Source organism: Pseudochaenichthys georgianus, chromosome 6, assembly GCF_902827115.2.
Source record: "Pseudochaenichthys georgianus chromosome 6, fPseGeo1.2, whole genome shotgun sequence".
In the NCBI taxonomy this organism is placed as follows: domain Eukaryota; kingdom Metazoa; phylum Chordata; class Actinopteri; order Perciformes; family Channichthyidae; genus Pseudochaenichthys; species Pseudochaenichthys georgianus.
Window position 1 is genome coordinate 44002308 of NC_047508.1, and position 21800 is coordinate 44024107.

The 21800-nt window shown below is 41.5% G+C and overlaps 1 protein-coding gene across 2 annotated transcripts in view; it reads left to right on the plus strand.

Moving 5' to 3' along the window:
- LOC117448337 (metabotropic glutamate receptor 8-like) overlaps positions 1–21800 on the plus strand; it is a 210540-nt gene that overhangs the window by 57095 nt on the left and 131645 nt on the right. For both annotated transcript variants that reach the window (XM_034085593.2, XM_034085594.1), the window contains exon 3: positions 3597–3813. In XM_034085593.2, coding sequence (XP_033941484.1) covers positions 3597–3813 — 217 coding nt within the window. The remainder of the gene's footprint in view (positions 1–3596; positions 3814–21800) is intronic.

Here is a 21800-nt window from a genome sequence, read left to right on the forward strand (position 1 = left end):
CTCTCCTGTTGATGTTCAGGTTTATATCAGTATGTAGTGTCTCTACTTTAAAGAGTCCTCTCCTGCTGATGTTCAGGTGTATATCAGTATGTAGTGTCTCTACTTTAAAGAGTCCTCTCCTGCTGATGTTCAGGTGTATATCAGTATGTAGTGTCTCTACTTTAAAGAGTCCTCTCCTGCTGATGTTCAGGTGTATATCAGTATGTAGTGTCTCTACTTTAAAGAGTCCTCTCCTGCTGATGTTCAGGTGTATATCAGTATGTAGTGTCTCTACTTTAAAGAGTCCTCTCCTGCTGATGTTCAGGTTTATATCAGTATGTAGTGTCTCTACTTTAAAGAGTCCTCTCCTGCTGATGTTCAGGTGTATATCAGTATGTAGTGTCTCTACTTTAAAGAGTCCTCTCCTGCTGATGTTCAGGTGTATATCAGTATGTAGTGTCTCTACTTTAAAGAGTCCTCTCCTGCTGATGCACATGTTTTGAAAGTTGAAACACAATGTGCTGTTCGTAAAGTGGAAAAGCCATCATAACAGTAAAACTGCAACATTCGGTTTAGCTTTGTTGCCCCCTAATTTCTCTCTCCCATCACTTTTTAAATGCCACTAGTTTAAAACAAAAAACATTTTTGAAAAGAAATCGGCTATGAATGAATCTTTTTTTTTCTTCTGTGGAATTATTTCCAAACTTGTCAAGGCTGCCAGCTTTTCATTTTGGGTTGGATTCAGAATAACATCACATTATCCTCAGTCTTCCTCAGGGTCATCGTGAACAGAAGAAGAGCGATACATCTCCGCCATCCTGATGAGGAAACACGTTTTTCAAGAATTTTATAATGAGGACATTTTCAATTCATTACAATCATTTGAGCCAACTTGTTCAGTGATGACCAGTGAAAGTACTTTACATTTGATATGGGAACATTTTGAGGAGAAATCCATTGCACTTTTTTGTTATCAAATATTGGGATTTCCAGGTGACTTCGAAGGGACGTATCATACACATGTTTCAGGTTCTAGACATGTTACATTGTTCAGGAAACACATTTGTTTTTCTCATGTCTGCATACAACTTTATTCACTCTTCAATCATCCCCTGCCACTAAATCAGTCTGCTACAACTGAAGTGCCAGAAAGTGAATTAGCGAAGTGCTATCAACCATGAGGATACACACGCAAATTAGCAAGAGTCTGGCAAGTACATAAGCTTTACTCCAGATAAACCTTTCCAAGTGCTACTTAGCTAAATACATTTTAGTTTTCTTTATTGCTACAGATGCAAAGGGAGTCCTCCAGCTGTTGGTGGTGAAACTCAGATACTTGGATATAGGAGGAGAAGCCAATCAGGAATAGACTTGATGAATCGGGCGTGTTGTCTGATATCCAACCGGTCCTCTTTAACGGTCCCCTATTACACTGTTTTTCATCAATATATCACAGGTCTCAAATATATCCAGAGCCTGTTTCTGATTGGCTGAAACACCAAACGGATCATTGCAGCATTACCCATAATCCCCTCTGTTTCAGCCCTGTTTCCAAAGGGCTGATTCTCGGTCTGTTACTTTAGATGAAAATAAGGAGCCCCTCCCCACGCCCCTCTGAGAGACATTTGGTTACAAAGAACTCAATGGAGCTCTAGATTCAGGTGATAAGGTGGTGGGGGGGGGGTTACCTTGTTGCTGATTGGCTAATGGTTACACAAGACAACACATCGTTATGACATCATCAAGTGGCCAAAATCTGATCAGCTCATTTTCAAACAGGTTTTTATAGAAATGGATCAAAAAGAGAGAGAATCTTTGTTCCTGAAACTTTCAGAGTCTCTTTCCACAGAGGGGACACATGTTGATGTAGAAGAGACATGAAGAAGAGGGGACACATGTTGATGTAGAAGAGACATGAAGAAGAGGGGACACATGTTGGTGTAGAAGAGACATGGAGAAGAGGGGACACATGTTGATGTAGAAGAGACATGAAGAAGAGGGGACACATGTTGATGTAGAAGAGACATGGAGAAGAGGGGACACGTGTTGATGTAGAAGAGACGTGAAGAAGAGGGGACACATGTTGATGTAGAAGAGACATGGAGAAGAGGGGACACGTGTTGATGTAGAAGAGACATGAGGAAGAGGGGACACGTGTTGATGTAGAAGAGACATGAGGAAGAGGGGACACATGTTGATGTAGAAGAGACGTGAAGAAGAGGGGACACATGTTGATGTAGAAGAGACATGGAGAAGAGGGGACACGTGTTGATATAGAAGAGACATGGAGAAGAGGGGACACATGTTGGTGTAGAAGAGACATGAAGAAGAGGGGACACATGTTGATGTAGAAGAGACATGAAGAAGAGGGGACACATGTTGATGTAGAAGAGACATGAAGAAGAAGGGACACATGTTGATGTAGAAGAGACATGAAGAAGAGGAGACACATGTTGATGTAGAAGAGACATGAAGAAGAGGGGACACATGTTGATGTAGAAGAGACATGGAGAAGAGGGGACACATGTTGATGTAGAAGAGACATGAAGAAGAGGGGACACATGTTGATGTAGAAGAGACATGAAGAAGAGGGGACACATGTTGATGTAGAAGAGACATGACGAAGAGGGGACACATGTTGATGAAGAAGAGACATGAAAAAGAGGGGACACATGTTGATGAAGAAGAGACATGAAGAAGAGGGGACACATGTTGATGTGGAAGAGACATGGAAAAGAGGGGACACATGTTGATGTAGAAGAGACATGAAGAAGAGGGGACACATGTTGATGTAGAACAGACATGGAGAAGAGGGGACACATGTTGATGTAGAAGAGACATGAAGAAGAGGGGACACATGTTGATGTAGAAGAGACATGGAGAAGAGGGGACACATGTTGATGTAGAGGAGACATGGAGAAGAGGGGACACATGTTGATGTAGAAGAGACATGAAGAAGAGGGGACACATGTTGATGTAGAAGAGACATGAAGAAGAGGGGACACATGTTGATGTAGAAGAGACATGGAGAAGAGGGGACACATGTTGATGTAGAAGAGACATGAAGAAGAGGGGACACATGTTGATGTAGAAGAGACATGAGGAAGAGGGGGACACATGTTGATGTAGAAGAGACATGAAGAAGAGGGGACACATGTTGATGTAGAAGAGACATGGAGAAGAGGGGACACGTGTTGATGTAGAAGAGACATGAAGAAGAGGGGACACGTGTTGATGTAGAAGAGACATAGAGAAGAGGGGACACATGTTGATGTAGAAGAGACATGAAGAAGAGGGGACACATGTTGATGTAGAAGAGACATGGAGAAGAGGGGACACGTGTTGATGTAGAAGAGACATGAAGAAGAGGGGACACGTGTTGATGTAGAAGAGACATAGAGAAGAGGGGACACATGTTGATGTAGAAGAGACATGAAGAAGAGGGGACACGTGTTGATGTAGAAGAGACATAGAGAAGAGGGGACACATGTTGATGTAGAAGAGACATGAAGAAGAGGGGACACATGTTGATGTAGAAGAGACATGAGAAAGTGGATTTTGCACAACAGGTGACCTTTAAAGTACGTATAGTAATTGCTTTGTCCGTGTCTCCACAGATTCCTCAGATCAGCTATGCCTCCACGGCTCCGGAGCTCAGCGACAACACCCGCTACGACTTCTTCTCCCGGGTCGTTCCCCCAGACTCGTACCAGGCTCAGGCCATGCTGGACATCGTCACCGCGCTGGGCTGGAATTACGTTTCCACGCTCGCCTCCGAGGGAAACTACGGGGAGAGCGGCGTGGAGGCCTTCGTCCAGATCTCCAGAGAGTCAGGTAGGCACAAACAGACCAGACTTGGTTGTACTTTGAACATCTCCTCAGATTGACAGAGTGGTGCAGGGGAGACGTGTGTTGGTGGGCTTTCCTGGAAGTTACCATAGCAAGGGTTCCCTCGACAAAAAGCCAATAGGATTTTCCCTTTGGATTATTGCAGAAAATAAGCTTTGATACTTACACATTTGGTTCAGCAGGATAATCTGCACATATTCACACTACTTTTATAAAAGATGAAGCGTCAATGCACTCAACAGAAGTAAAAAACTAATGTTGGGCTATAAAGGAACTACAGCACGGTCACATGACTTCACGTCACCACTGCTAAGCTAAAGGCAGCTAATGTTGGGCTATAAAGGAACTACAGCACGGTCACATGACTTCACGTCACCACCGCTAAGCTAAAGGAGGCTAATGTTGGGCTATAAAGGAACTACAGCACGGTCACATGACTTCACGTCACCACCGCTAAGCTAAAGGAGGCTAATGTTGGGCTATAAAGGAACTACAGCACGGTCACATGACTTCACGTCACCACCGCTAAGCTAAAGGTGGCTAATGTTGGACGTGATGACGTTAAGTCGTCTCAATTACACAGTTGTCGGCAACCTCCATTTTAAATTGACCAGTGGGGTATTTACTGACATATTTTATCTCGTAGGACAGATGTTAAAATCTCTTCAGCTTGTGTTAACCACAGATTATATCAGGGTTGCCAACTCTCACGCATCTGGCGTGTGACACACGCTTTCAATCTCACGCTCTCACGCTGCCCAAACTATTCTCACGCCAAAAACAAGATAAACGGCGATCGTTTTTAGTTGGTTATTTACAATGTTGAGTTGACAGCTGCTCAAGCTGTGGATCCGCTCCCTCCCCGCCCCCACCACTCTTAACCACGCTAACAGACAGCAGAGCAGTGGGAGCCGGTTGGTCAATCCCCGACCCGTATTGCGCATGCGCAGATCTGAGATCCAGCAGAAATGATAACAAGTAAAAGTCTGCTGCTTATTGTTCTACTCGGCCAACATAGAGTCAAAGAGTATATGAGAGTGAGAGTGTGTTAATTAATACATTTGGCAGTTTGGAGTAAGTCTGTAGATGTGTTTGTGTGTGTGTGTTTCATGTATAGGCCTCTCACGATAATTAATTTTGTTGGTTTCATTTTCCCGGAAATTATTGTGATAAACGATAATTTTGTCGGCACCGTTGTATGACCATTTTAGACCACTGACATAATGATGATATATAATAATAATTCAAGTACATCCTTTCAAGCTAGTCACATCCTCATGTAAATGGCAATGTATCGAGTTCATTTTTATTTATTGTACGATAAGTCAATTAATTGCTTATCGCGACAGGCACACAATAAAACAGTGTGTTTGACTTTCATTAGTGAATGAAACTGTGCCCTTTATAGTCTGTGTCCAATATTGTGTATTTGTATATATTGTATATATATCCTATATATATATGCTAAGGTCCCGCTGCTGACACGGTAGCAGTCATTTCGTGCGCATATGTGTAATTAAACCCATGATATCAAAATCTCACTCCAGCCAGGTGCCCAAAGTTGGCAACCCTGTTATATTCCAGGCATCGAACCAAAAACCCATCAAAATAACCATTAACCGGAAGAAGGAACAGAAGGGCTAAAATGCTGACTCATTTCCGGGTTCAGGGCTCATTCCTGCACCGCTCTACTAAACCCTGCAGACTGATGGAGGACTTGGTTGTTTCCCTCGCTCCCGTCTCGCCTCGCTGACGAGGGAATACGAGGGAGAGGTCGTGTAATTGACTCTTGATGTAATTACATTCTGCCGTTGATGAAATGTTATCGCACCCAGACGAGCCCTGACATTAATTAGATTGTAAAGGGGTTTGTTAAAATCCATCAGCGGTAACATGTAAGTGTGTGTTGAGTTCAGGGTCTTCTTCTTCTTCTTCTGTTGGTTCACTTCTCTTGTGACGCACTACAAGATAATCCAAAGGAAAACAATTACCCGTCTACAGGCGAGGAGTACGTGATGTATCTGAGGGAAACGGGAGTTCTGTATGTCTTCTTAGCGACTCCTCTCTGAATGCGACTACTTATATAATTAATAATATCTGGTTTGTTTTTTTGTGTGCAAATAAGTGTAGGTGATCCAAAGAAGGGTAAAGAAAGGAAATATGTTTGATACTGTAATGTTATGTGACAGTGGTGACTCTGTCTTCAAATGTGGTTAATGGGATTTGACAGTTGCTTGCCTATTCGTGTATAGATGGCTGTTTTGAGGCTTAGGGTCAGTGTCAGGAAAACACTATTCCTGGTCAAATTTCAATATCCATGGACCACTCGTTCTTTGTTACGTTGTTAGTATCCCTTTGAAGCACCGCTTATTTTATGTTAAGCAGCGAATTGTTTGTTGTACTTCCATGTTCGCAGTTACGGCTACTAACGGCGGTAATATTGTTAACTTCTTGTAACGCAGTCAGACTGAAAAGTGGTGTGTTCAGGTGAGAAAGTGACAACAGTGCATACCCTCAGTGCTTCTCAAAGTGTGGTCCGCGGACCGCTGGTGGTCCGTGAGCGCCCCCTAGTGGTCCGAGAGTATATTGGTAAAATTTCACATTTGAAAGAAATACATTTATTTAAGTTTTTCGCACTCTCGCGGGAATATCTCCGCAATGGAACGAGCTTAAGTTTCACTTTCGATTGCATGATATAGCCCAGCGCAACACCTTCATCACACATGTTGCCACTTGTTTGTACCATTTTCAGGCGATTTGTAAAAACCGATGTGTTTTTGGATATTTGTGGAGTTAGGTGGTCTGCGAGTGGTTTTTTTTATTGGTTAGGTGGTCCTTGGTATGAAAAGGTTTGAGAAACACTGCTCTCTGACTATAATTCACCAACAATATTATTATTATTACTATTGGTAGACGACCCAACATGTGGCTTGTAATCATTGTTGCAGTGTAGAGAACTCGCTAGCTTTTGCGTAATCTCTGCAATAATGAGAAAAGGCACAGTACCCAGTAAGCGTTCAATGCACAAGCTACCCTTACTCACCTTGACGTTACTGTGAAAATATTGAATCTAAGGTGAAGAAGAAGATGACTTCATTAATCCTCAAGGGGAAAATTCAGTTTTTTGAATTAGAAACGTTCTGTTCTTCTCGATTAATGCTTGTTGGATTTTAAATGCATTAAAGGGTTGCATCGATCAGTGGCGAGCCGTGACTTTTATAGCTAGGCTCTCTGACCCCCCCGAGCCATCATGAACGAACTCATGCTAATCATAAACCTATCGATCATAAATCTATCAATTTAGATTTATGATTCGATAATAATAAAAGTAGGGTAGACATGTGGATAATTTCCGGCTGAACAAAACGTGCATTTATCTAACAGGTTCGTTTTCCACAGACCTTATTTCCAGCTATTTTCCCAAATTCTATGGAAAAATCTCATTGCTTTCTGTCGAGGGAATCCGAGCCATGATCCGAGTGGAGCTTACTTCCGGGTTTTAGGACGCGTCACTGCACCACTTGTATAAACCTCACAGCGGGCGGAACTTGTCATAAAGTCCGCGAAAATAAAGCCCGCCCATTAGAGGGAAGATATGATTGGTCCATTGTACTGTCATTTGACATTACTCTCTCGTTGAGTTACTATAGCTGGCCCTCTGTGAATGTAGAGAGGGACCAACAAGCTCTCCTGTCTTCACATAACTCGCAGAGACGGCATTTAACCCTTCACATTCCAACAGAAACTGAACAGGCAGATTCGAAGGATTTATTTGGAAATGTTATTTTAAATACAATTAAATCAAGTTATTTTGGTAAAACAAAAAATGTAACAAAAAAAATATATAATTTGTTTTCCTTTTTTTTTTTAATGTTTTCAAATATTATTTTTTTAAATATCTTAGGCCCTGACGGCTCGCCACTGCTTTTGATACTTCTGCAGATAATACTTTTACATAGGTAAGGTTTTGAATACAGGACCTTCACTTAAGTAAATTATCTGAATACTTCCTCCAACACTGGCCAGCAGTTGTATTTCTTTGTACACGTTTCGCAAATAATAATATTCTGTTTTTGTAAGGAAATACATTTAAATCGAGGCAGCAGGCAGAACAGTTGAATGTATTATTCATCTGAACTCTAATGAACATCATGCGGCAGCTCATGTATCTCCTCTTTTAAACCGCGCTGAATTAGTTTATTATGACAGAAAACACCAGTTTTTCTGCGGTGACTTTTTTTACGCTGTGGATTAAAAAGAAAAGACACAATAAATAATACAATCGGTTTCCTCCTGCCTCTGTGGTTCTCTCCGTCAGGGGTTTATGACCCCCCCCCGCCCTAACAACCGACACTACTGTAATGTGTGTTTGTGTGTCAATGGCAGCGGCTGCAGTAATCATGAAGAATGGCTGCAATCGAGGCGTTTAAAAAGCTTCAGATTAATAACAGGACGATATGCAGAGAGCAGCTGGGGCTCCTCATGTGGGATCAATGAGCTTTCATCTTTACTGCTGCTGTTGTCTCTACATACACACACACACACACACACACACACACACACACACACACCACACACACACACACACACACACACACAGCCAGACACGGCTTCATGAGCCACCCTGAATATGTATGTACTTCAGCAGCAATGAGGTGTGATGGAGGCTGCACAGCTGATGGAGCTAATATCCCCAATGATCACAGGGTGTATTGATTTAACCTGATGGCTTCTAATGAGGAGTTTGTGGGAAAGCACTTATTCCGCTTTGAATATGCATTTGTTTTTAATGAATAATTCTCTCGAGAAAAATAACTCGTTTTAGAAAAAGACAGTATTTAAGCTCCCGGTGTGAAAAGCCCCATTGTGTCGGTAATAATTGGCCTCATAAAGGTTTTTTTTATTACACTGTAAGTGGGTGCAGAGAGGAATACACACGGACAGATAAGGAGCATTTTAACCTTTTTACACATCAAAGCGTGTGGAGCGTGTGGAGCACTGCTGTTTGAGTGGAAAGAAGTTGTTATAATATATTGAGCGAAATATCCTCACACCTGTATACAAAGTGGAGATAATTATACATAAATTAGCCCTTGGATTTGATTCAACGTTCAAGAAGAAACCGATCACATCGAAACAGTTTATTGAGGATTTTGCTGTGGATTTGCTTTATAGGGAGACAATGTCCTGAATTATAAATCACTAACTCAATGATAGAAGCGTTCACTGTGAGAAACAGGACACACTTCGCTGAAGCTGCTATCAAAAGCAACTTACATTGATGATGCTAATCCAATCATATATGGCTATAACTGGTAATGATGCAGTGGTTGTATCTAAGAAGTCAGGATTGCCCATGCCCCCCAGTACCTATCGGACATCCTTCGCCCACATGCCCCACCCCGGAACCTGCGGTCTCCAGACTCTGACCTGCTTACCACCCCCCGTTCGGGGACAGAGCCTTCAGCGTGGCAGCCCCCCCCCCCCACCTACAAAAAGGCCCTCAAGTCCCATCTGTTTACTAAGGCCGTTGGCCCCTAATCTATTTGTTGTATTTGTCCGTCTGACTGGTTGCCTGACTACCGTTTGTTTTTGTTATGTTTTGTTTTGCCCCCGTTCTTCTTTGTAAAGCGACCTTGGGTCTCATGAAAGGCGCTATATACATCCAAGCTATTATTAAGTTAATAAATGTAATTCCTTAGTGACCCATGCATGTTGATAGTATGAAACCAGACGATTGTTTTGATTGAAAAGTGTATTAACAGCTTGTATTTTGGGTACAGTGCAGTACAGCTCAAAAAATACAATTGTTAAGGGGATGCAGACCAGAGAAAGACTTTCGTCTTGTTTACATCAGGGTCCCCCATTTCCAATTCATCATATCATTTAAGACATATACGACATATTTGACATACAGATGGCTTATTTACAATTTACATTTTAGATTTCGTTCTAATACATCCTAACCGGACATTTAAGACATACCAAGTCTACAGATATACAGTTAGTAACATAGTCTAAAATGCGAGTATATACATAGATGGGGGGGGGGGGGGAAGCTGTCCATTGGACGACAGGTTGAGATTTGTACCATTACCGGGGCCAGTTGTGCAATGCTCTCCCCCGAAGGTGCTCTTTAAGAGAGGCTTTGAAGGTAAGTATAGTTTTACTTTCCTTTACAGTTGTGGGAAGAGCGTTCCACCTTGATGTGGCATAATTTCGAAACGTGTATTCCCTCTTTTTTGTGCCAAATCTGGGTTTCACATGATTTGTGGAGCTCCCTCTGGTGTTATGATCATGGTATTCCTTGACCTTTGGGAAGAACTTTGACATGTACATGGGTACCAGAGAGGTGTAGTGGATCTTGTAGACCAGGCCCATTGCAAGTAGCTGTACTTGTGACACAGAAGTTATTGAACTAAATGATTATATGAACATTAAAGCTTACTTCCACAGTCTCAGTTCTACAACCTTGTTTTTCTTTGTGTGTTCAGGTTCTTTATTTGTACCTGTAGGTAGATTTAGTTTGCAGATAAAAAGACAAGGCATCCATCCTGACACACTCTAAAGACAAAAACGGACAACAGACACATCTCTAATAAAAGTACACCCTGCTCGGTCAAATCTCAAAATATTTAAAAACATTTAAAAGAAAAGCACTAGTACAAACATGGACATTCAAAATTCATAATTAAACAAATAAATAAATAGGCATCTGTGTGACGCTCCTGATGTATTAATTTGTGCAATAGGTGCTGGGATAAAACTGTTTCTTTTGCTCTGCAACGGGTTGATTTGTAGGTGGCTGTTTCCACCAGGCCGATCCATGCCGTGCCGTTCTGTTCTGTGCCGGTCCAGCTGGCAGGTGACAGCAGAGTCAATGTCCTTGTTGGCAGGCAGAAGCTGAGGCAGATTAAAGGCGCATTTACATAATATCACTGCAACCTCCTCTTTTAGCCCACGGAAGTTCCCCATCACACTTCACTTCTGTAAGAAATATCTAATCGTCCTTAAATAATTATTTCCTCAGTTTGGTAATCCTATTAACGGTAGATTAAATCGTTTTTTGTCCGTTGGCCTTTGAAGTCTTTGAACTCTCTGTGCCCTCAGCTGCTGCAGGGTTTTCCCTCTGAAGCATGAATTAGAGGAAGCCTCCGTCAGCGCCTCACGAACCATCAGCTGGCTCTACTGGTTTATGTAATACCAGTGAATACAGAGAGGAAATGTTGCACCTGTATCACTGGGGACATTTTCCTGTCCTTGTGAACACGCCACATATGCAACCCAGTCTCACGGCATTTCGTGTTCACCAACACGATTTTTAATCTATTGATTCGTGTTCACCATCACGATTTGCCCCTTTTTTTCGTGTTGCACAGCACGATTTTAAAAGCAATGTATTTCTACTGGTAACGTGTTTCGTGCCTGCAGGCTGCAGCACGTCTTTTTCTCCGGTCGGGTCGTGGAAGACCGGAAGCTGTGTGGTTCATAAAAACATGTTCTTACTCAATATCAAGCCACAGTTATTGCTTTTATTTTAAATCGTATAATTTCGGACTTTTGTTGTCGTCTGTCAGGAAAATAAATGGGGCTCAGAGCCTCAGGATACTGAAATCTGCATTTTTTTTAAATCTTTTTTTCCTTCTAATTCGTTATTCTTTTCAAAATAACACACTGTTATTTACTCAGCAATAACACACAATTATCCTTGCTTTTATTTATTGGTTTAATTCCATAATCTCGGGCTTTTTTGGCGTCCGTCAGGAACTGAATTTCAAAATAAAAATAACCGGAAACAGACGTAGGCATTTCGAGCGATTACCCAAGATCCTCAGCTATGGTTTTAAGCTCTCTGATTGGATGTGTTAGCCGCAATGCATGCTGGGAGTTGGTGTTTATATTATATGAAATCCGGAAAACATTTTAAAAGAATAAAATAATACTTAATTCCGAGTGTTCTTGCTTTTCTCTTTGAAAGTCATCACATAACGGCATTGTAATACACGGTTCGGCTGCATTACATATTACAGATCTGCCGTAGTTCTTTATTTAGAGAGCCCTGATGAGAAGACCTTTGGAAAAACTGGAAGAAATGCCGCCGAAACTGAATACTTGACGTGGATCATAAATATATCAACAATTAAACAACATCTTCAATTTCTCTTCACACAATACGTCTCCTTGCTTTTTGACTTTTACATTTGATCTAATTCACAGATAGGTTATATTTACACCATAACGGTGCACAGCTGATAAAAAAGGACTGTAGTTTTTAAAGATATTACTGATTTTCTTTGAATGTAAGAATGTAAATACTGAGTCTGAAATAGTATAGCAATATGCTGTAAAATGATGTGAAAGCATGCATAAAACTATACATCTTCAGATGTTGTACATACACACTAATAATACAAAGTTATTATGGCTGTGTGTACCTCGTGTGCACCTCCTAGTGGTTAAAGCACGGTATTGAATTATTGTTTTATGTGTTATATTTGATTAAAAAAATATTAAGAGTACATACTTCCATAGGGGGAAAGTATAAATATAGAAATATAGAATATAAAAAATCAAGAAGATACTATAAGTAATCTCTACAATAAAACAGTTTAGTGCAGGATGTACACAGATATTAATAGGAGGAGGTGCAAAACAGAAAAACGGATTAACCTTTATTTAAATATTAAATATTAAGCCTGACAAAGTAATTAACGTCTAATATATTGCTTTCCTGCAATGTTAACTATGTTGAAGCACTTATTTGAACTGATATTATACATATGAATGATACTCTTATGTATGTAGATAGAATAAGAAATGTGCAGAATATGACAGTTTAATGGTGGAGGTACACACATATTGATAGATGTCTTGTAATGCACTGTTGAGGAACCTGTGACCCAAGTGTTTCATTCATTGCATAACTACACCGTAGTTGTGTATGATATGTCAATAAACCTTTGAAAATCTTGAAAGGGATGTGCAAATAGCCATAATATACAGTCTTTAATTAACTATTAGTAGAGAATAACGAGTAATGAATATACTTTATTACTTGTTTCCATTCATGTCAATTGCAGATACATGTTTAGTCTTCTCAAGCACCAACTATCAAACATCTCTCCTGATTGTTGGCACTTGACAATCACCTTACCTGAATTTTACTCAGGTGTAACTAAAGTCTGATTTAAGGGTTGTTTATATTTCACATAATTAATCAGAATCTGCAAAGTAACTCAAATAAATGCAGTGGAGTAAAAATACCAGGTTAACCTCTGAATTGTAGTGGAGTAGAATTACAAAGTAGCAATGAGCTGTCATGTGGGTATATATTAATGCTGCGCATTATGGACACAAGCGATTTTCACCCATTTATTAATTATATGTTTTACATTTGATAACACCAATGTGTTTAATAATGGCAACTTCTAATTGTGGGAAAAACGAAAACGTTCAGTCGAGACGTCCCATAGAACATTTTGCGAAACACAATAGCCAGCATGTGTAGTTCTGGGGGGGCGTTCGATTCCAGTTTTGGATAGTCTGGCGTGGTTTCGTTCCATTTCACACAGCTGTTTGACGCTCTGCGTAACCTTACGGGAACTGTAGTCCTAAACGATAGCTGGGGATTATGGGTAGTGTAATGTCTTCGGCCATCCTAAACTCAGAAATGTTGACAATCGCAATGATGCTCGAAATGTCCCTTATAGGCCTACGTCTGTTTCCGGTTATTTTTATTTTGAAATTCAGTTCCTGACGGACGCCAAAAAGGCCCGAGATTATGGAATTAAACCAATAAATAAAAGCAAGGATAATTGTGTGTTATTTTGAAAAGAATAACAAATTAGAAGGAAAAAAAGATTTAAAAAATACAGATTTCAGTATCCTGAGGCTCTGAGCCCCATTTATTTTCCTCACAGACGACAACAAAAGTCAGAAATTATACGATTTAAAATAAAAGCAATAATTGTGTCTTGATATTGAGTAAGAACATGTTTTTATGAACCACACAGTTTCCGGTCTTCCACGACCCGACCGGAGAAAAAGACGTGCTGCAGTCTGCAGGCACGAAACACGTTACCAGTAGAAATACATTGCTTTTAAAATCGTGCTGTATAACACGAGAAAAAGGGGCAAATCGTGATGGTGAACACGAATCAATAGATTAAAAATCGTGTTGGTGAACACGAAATGCCGTGAGACTGGGTTTACATATGAGACCCTTTCTGTTTCCATTTACAGTATGTGGGCCGCAGGTGTGACCCTCATGAGCAAAACTGGTGAAACGTATTGCTATTAAGTGCTGTGGACATAAAACTACTTCCTGTTTCAGTCATTCTGCCTAAGTTGGTGTTAATTCAGATATTTGTGGTGAAGGGATGATGTATTTTTGTAGGTCAAACCAGAACAGTATCTATGGGTCCCCTCGACTAAAGCTAATGGCATTTGTTCCATTGAAAGCAGGATATCTCCACATGTTAACACCACTTTATGATTTCTGGAGTAAAAAGCTAACATTAGGCTATAGGATCTACAGCACGGTCACATGACTTAACGTCACCATCGCTAAGCTAAAGGCAGCTAATGTTGGGCTATAAAGGAACTACAGCACGGGCACATGACTTCACGTCACCACCGCTAAGCTAAAGGCGGCTAATGTTGGGCTATAAAGAAACTACAGCACGGTCACATGACTTAACGTCACTACCACTAAGCTAAAGGAGGCTAATGTTGGGCTATAAAGGAACTACAGCACGGTCACATGACTTAACGTCACCACCGCTAAGCTAAAGGAGGCTAATGTGGGGCTATAAAGGAACTACAGCGCAGTCACATGACTTCACGTCACCACCACTAAGCTAAAGGAGGCTAATGTTGGGCTATAAAGGAACTACAGCACGGTCACATGACTTCACGTCACCACCGCTAAGCTAAAGGCAGCTAATGTTGGGCTATAAAGGAACTACAGCGCGGTCACATGACTTCACGTCTCCACCGCTAAGCTAAAGGTGGCTAATGTTGGGCTATAAAGGAACTACAGCGCGGTCACATGACTTCACGTCTCCACCGCTAAGCTAAAGGTGGCTAATGTTGGGCTATAAAGGAACTACAGCACGGTCACATGACTTCACGTCTCGACCGCTAAGCTAAAGGTGGCTAATGTTGGGCTATAAAGGAACTACAGCACGGTCACATGACTTCACGTCACCACCGCTAAGCTAAAGGCGGCTAATGATGGGCGTGATGACGTTAAGTCGTCTCATTTAGACACTTAAACCAAGATTTTGAAAAATTAAAGAATTACCAAAGTAATTTGGCGTTTGGGAACCATGAAACTTTGTTGTCGATTTATTAAATAGTCGCTAAATAAATAAAATGTTAACCTCCTAGTGGCTCTAGGTTAAGTCAGATGTAAACCAAAGTCCTTCAGTATCATCCTCTTTGAACCAGGAATGTCTTTACTAACATTTGGGATAATCCATTCAATAGTTGGTGAGATATTTCAAATCGGAAGCCCAGTATTGGACCAATCAACCCTCATTGGCGACCGTAGAGCTTTGCTGCAAGAATGGCTAAAAACTAGCACGACATTTTGACTCATACTTGATCATGTCACTCTTTTAGGACGACATCTACAATCTGATTATGATGGTAATTTGTTAAAACACAACACAGTGATCACTAAGCAGTTCGGATACATCACTTTGTTGAAAATAACCCCTGAGCATTGAGCAAGCCTGTGTGGTAATTTAACTTCCTGTCTGGAGATGGGTAACAAATGGAAACGAAAATACATATAAATGATGTACTCAAGTGTAAAATCAACAGCTATGCGATACTGTGTACGGATGCTTACGTCCGGCCTGAACAAGTATTTCCCAGCCATAAGGCAACGAGTCCTTCACATCTTTCTCAACTGTCGACTTCAGGAATCTCTAACTCAATTTCCACTTCTCACTTTGTAAAGCCAGGAAACATTGGGAGGAACACAGCAGGAACCACCGTGGAGGAAACTGGCTTCAGGACACATTCAGGGTCCTGCTGTCAGCTCCCCAAAAAAACCCACTTTCACTGATGTATTTTCCTGTCGGCCCCGGATCCCGCTGTGCAGACTCAGCTCGACGGTTTCTGTTCTGAAGCGGGAGGTGGGGCTGCTGAAATTAATACGTTTAGGAGAGAAGATTAACATAGAGCAGGGGTGTCAAACTCAAGGCCCGGGGGCCAAATCCGGCCTGCGACTTCACTTCCTGTGGCCCCACAAGAGCTTGCAAATAATATACTGTAATATGTGTATTATACAATTACATTGCGATTTACAGAAGCACGTTGCCCATAAACTACATGTCCCACAATGCATCTCAAAATATGCATTTTTTTCTCAGAATCTGACTTTTTTTTCCAAATGTCATTTCTTTTGACTTTTTCTCCAAAATGTGGGTTATCTTTTTAAATCATTTTGTGACGTGCGCACTGAAGAGACTTGCAATTATTTGCCCCAGACTTCTGCTTTCAGACGTAGTTAATTATGAAGTTATTACCCCTATGGTTATTACCCTATCTGATAATAATCCAATGCAGAGGCAATAATGTAATATAATACATTATTTTATATATATTAAAAATCTATGTATGTATTTTTATATAGTCTTATATATAAAACTGGCCCTTTGAGTGCAACCATAATGCTGATGTGGCCCGAGATGAAATTGAGTTCGACACCCCTGACATAGAGGGTGGGACGAATTGGATGAATTACTTTGGACTCTGCGGATGTACAGCCTTTTGTTTTAATTCTTACTATCAACGTTATTTGGGTTTTTATGCACGCAGTACTCTAAAGTAGCTCTGCTGGACCAGAGTTCATTTAGAGGTCATATCTAGGTCTCGCAACGTGGTTTAACTGTAGCTTGGTCTTCTAAAACTAACATTCAATTGATTTTATTCTGCCCTGTCATAGTCTTAAACCATGCGCTCCTGTCCGTCACGGTCGTATGATGAAATCCTCCACTGCTGCTAGTTTCTCCCCTGCCTTTGTTAAATTAACACAGTCTGATACGATGTCCGCTGACTCCATGGACACTGAGCTATTCACCTCAGCCTTTCTCTCTTCCGGCACTGGAGCTCTTGACATTGTTGCTCCCCTGAAACTCATGCGCCCCAAAGTTAAATCTGAACCCTGGCTCAGTGACGTCACTCGTGCTGCCAGGCGTGAGCGCCGGCAGGCTGAGCGCACGTGGAAGAAGGACGAGCTTCATGTAACTCGTGACATTTTGAAAGAGAGTTGGAGAAGAATCAGAGCACTGTAAAAGCTGAAAAGACGAGTTACTTTTCTGACATTATTTCTAGTAATTTAAACAAACCTCGTGTTAAAATAATCGATGCTATGTTAAACTCTCCTTTATCCACTTGTATTGATGCTTCAACGGAGATGTGTGAAACATTCCTCTGCTATTTTATAGACAAGATCTCCACTATTAGAGCCAGCATCTCACCACCCTCTTTTGACTTCACATGCACTGCTGTCTGCCAGCAGTTTGGACCTGTGTCGTTGTCATCTCTCAGTGACATTGTTGCTAAATTAAAACCCTCATCTTGTCCCACAGACCCAGTCCCTCCTCGACTTTTTAAAGACGTATGGGACACTATTGGACCTAATGTCCATAACATTATAAATAGCAGCCTGGAGTCCGGTTCTGTGCCAGTTTATTTCAAACAAGCGGTTGTGGCACCCCTGATAAAGAAAACTAATCTGGACACTTCTGTCCTCTCTAATTACAGACCCATCTCGAAGCTTCCTTTTATTTCAAAAATATTGGAGAAAACCGTACTCTTACAGCTGCAGTCTTTTATACATGGACACAATATTTTCGATATTTTTCAATCCGGTTTTAAAGCGCTTCACAGTACTGAGTCTGCCCTTCTAAGAGTGGTCAATGACCTCCTGGTCACTACAGACTCTGGTGACTCTGCCATCCTTATGCTCTTAGACCTCACGGCTGCTTTTGATACGATTGACTAGGGGTGGGCGATATTGAAAAATATATTATCACGATAAGAAGTAACAGACCAAAATAGCATTTCAAGCTGATTTTATTTCTGAAATCAATCCCTGAATGAACAATTCAACATTTTGATTTGGCTTCAAGGCACAGTTTCTCAGAACTTTCTGAGGTAGCACTAGCAGTGAACATCAATAAACATGAAAAGGAGGGTAAAACATAACTAAGTAAAACATCAATGAGGAAAAGTCTGTGCCAAACAATTGAAATGTAAACTTTAGACTTGAAGTGCAATAAAAGACTTTAGCATAACTGAAGGGAAACGTTTTTTGTTGTTTTTATAGTTTTCTCTTCAAATATTTTTTGTTTTCTATTTTTTTTTATCACGATAGATATGATATCTCTGAAAAGGCATATCGTGGAGACCTAATATCGTCACGACGATATATATCGTCATATCGCCCACCCCTACGATTGACCACTCCATCCTTATCTCTCGTCTAGAGCACTGTGTGTGTATCAGGGGCGCTGCCTTAGAGTGGTTCAGGTCCTATCTGTCCACGAGATCTTTCTCTGTTACGCTTGGTGACTTTACATCGTCTTCTGCCCCCTTATCCTGTGGAGTTCCCCAAGGTTCTATTTTGGGGCCTATTGTATTTTCCTTATACCTTCTCCCCTTGGACTGATTTTTAGAAAATGGCGTCTCCTACCACCTTTATGCGGACGACTCCCAATTATATCTACCCCTAAGAAAAAACGCTAGCTCTCTGATGCCCCTGGTTGACTGTCTTAAGGACATAAAGGCCTGGATGGCGCTAAACTTTAAAATATAAATTACAGCAAAACGGAGGTAATTGTGTTTGGACCAAATGGTGATGACCTGGGTTCCCTGCAACAGTACGCAAAACCCATCGTCACAAATCTGGGTGTCAAAATCGACTGTGCTTTTAAATTAGATAAACAGATTAACTCTGTGGTTAAATCCAGTTTTTATCACTTTGGCTCCCGTCCAAAATTAAACCGGTTTTATCCTTTTTAAACATTGAGCGTTTGAACTTTGAACTCGTTTAGATTATTGTAATGCACTTTATGCCGGCCTAAATAAGACTTTGCTGGCCCGCCTGCAGCTTGTACAAACCGCTGCGGTGCGGCTGCTTACAGGAACCCGCACGTTTGACCACATCACACCAGTTCTGGCTTCGCTCCACTGGCTTCCTGTCCATTTTAGAGTCCATTTTTAAGATTTTATTGTTTGTTTTTAAATCTCTTAATGGGATGGCCCCAGAGTACATCTCCGACCTCTTACAGGTGTACGCCCCCTCAAGGGCGTTGAGGTCGGCTGATCAGCTGCTGCTTGTAGTCCCAAAAACAAAGAAAAAGACCAGGGGAGACCGAGCGTTCTCATCGGTAGCCCCCAGGCTCTGGAACGACCTGCCCCCTCATGTTAAATTGTCGCCCACTCTTGAAGCTTTTAAGTCCCGCCTAAAGACCCACCTCTTGTCCCTCGCATACCAGTCAGTCTGAGCTGTGTCATACCTATTTGTAAGCTTTTACTGCCTGTCCATAGCCTTTATGTGCCTTGTATTTATTCTTATGTGTGCTTTTCTATCTTTTCTTATGTGTGCTTTTTATCTATTCGAGTAATATTATATTTTATTTTAATGTTATGTTCATTGTGAAGCACTTTGGCAAACCCTCTGTTTTTAAACTGTGCTATATAAATAAAGTGGATTGGATTGGATCAACACATTCATCCCAAACCCTTGCAGTTATCATGCCAATGTAATGACGTCTCTATCCAAAGCTACATGCATGCGTCACTGCTGATGCTAATCCAAGAACACTCTGCTGGTAATGATGCTCAATAGAGGAAAAGCAGATTGCCATGAGTGTTTTCAGAAGATGCCACCAAGGACGAAGGAGATGGGAAAACAGCAGGACTTAATGTTTGATTTCTGAGAGTAAAAAAAGGAGCGACTAGTCTTTCTGCATATTCTCAGTCGAACCGAGACGTTCCCCTCCAGGAGAACCGGGTTCCTCTTGTTCTAGCAGCGGGATGTCCTGCGGGCTGACTCCTGTCTGAACTGCTATCTGACTCAGCCGACACCCTCCACCTCCCAGGCTAAATCCAGCACCTGTTCATTATGCTGCGTCTCGGCTGATAGCGAGGCTCGTCTGAGGGGTTTCAGAACGATTTTATTTGTTTCTCTCTCTCTCTCTCTCTCTCTCTCTCTCTCTCTCTCTCTCTCTCTCTCTCTCGTGTCGTTTGTTGTCGTCTTGAGGCGTCACAGTTATCAGGGCTTTATGACGAGAGAAGTTCAAAAGTTCAAGACCTGGAATCAGAAAAACTTCACAACAATGAAAGAGTTACACTCAACCATCATCCGTAATACAACCTTCCTAGAGAGAAGTTCCTTAAAGGGAGAAACTGTCAATACAAACATAAACATGACTTGTTTAAAGGGGCCCTATTCTGTTCATATTAATATGTAGGGTCTCGACTTTAAAGAGTCCTCTCCTGCTGATGTTCAGGTGTATATCAGTATGTAGTGTCTCTACTTTAAAGAGTCCTCTCCTGCTGATGTTCAGGTGTATATCAGTATGTAGTGTCTCTACTTTAAAGAGTCCTCTCCTGCTGATGTTCAGGTGTATATCAGTATGTAGTGCCTCTACTTTAAAGAGTCCTCTCCTGCTGATGTTCAGGTGTATATCAGTATGTAGTGTCTCTACTTTAAAGAGTCCTCTCCTGCTGATGTTCAGGTGTATATCAGTATGTAGTGTCTCTACTTTAAAGAGTCCTCTCCTGCTGATGTTCAGGTGTATATCAGTATGTAGTGTCTCTACTTTAAAGAGTCCTCTCCTGCTGATGTTCAGGTGTATATCAGTATGTAGTGTCTCTACTTTAAAGAGTCCTCTCCTGCTGATGTTCAGGTGTATATCAGTATGTAGTGCCTCTACTTTAAAGAGTCCTCTCCTGCTGATGTTCAGGTGTATATCAGTATGTAGTGTCTCTACTTTAAAGAGTCCTCTCCTGCTGATGTTCAGGTGTATATCAGTATGCCTTCTCTTCGACGAAGACTCAACATTTAATGTTTCAATGAAGACAAAGTGTCTCAAGAAAGACTTATTTTAGTTTTTCTTTAAAACTCGGCGGCTGATATACCCCTCATTCAAACACTCAGAGGTGTGTGTGTGTGTGTGTGTGTGTGTGTGTGTGTGTGTGTGTGTGTGTGTGTGTGTGTGTGTGTGTGTGTGTGTGTGTGTGTGTGTGTGTGTGTGTGTGTGTGTGTGTGTGTGTGTGTGTGTGTGTGTGTGTGTGTGTGTGTGTGTGTGTGTGTGTGTGTGTGTGTTGTGTGTGTGTGTGTGTGTGTGTGTGTGTGTGTGTGTGTGTGTGTGTGTGTGTGTGTGTGTGTGTGATGGTGTTGTATTTCCTCTCCTGCAGGAGTGTGAAAGCCTGCTGAAGATAATCTGCTTTTCTGTCTCTCCTTTCTCTCGGCTGCTCATCCTCTTCCATCTTCCTTTCTGTACGTCTTCTTATCCTTTAAACTGTTTATTTTCTTCCTCCTATAAGACACAAATACTTTCCGTCTCCCCTCACCCGTTTCTGGTTTTCATATTTGGCCGTTTACTGGTCTTTTCCATGAGGATCGTTTATTTTCTCCGTGTCCTGGTCCATTAATCCGACTCTTCATTCATTGTCTCGTCATTTGTAATTTATTTATTTATTTCCTCTTTCCTGGAGTGTTTCCTTTCCTTTCCACTTCCTCTGCATGCAGTCTGAGGAGTGGATGAATATTTCATGGCGAGGGATCCCTCCGCGTTTCCTCCCTCGAGAACGAGTTACCGAGAGCCAAATAAACCATCGGCAGTCAGCAGCTCACCTTTTTACTCCAACAAATAAACCACTAGCGGCGGCCAGGAGGAGGAGGAGGAGGAGGAGGAGGAGGAGGAGGAGGAGGAGGAGGAGGAGGA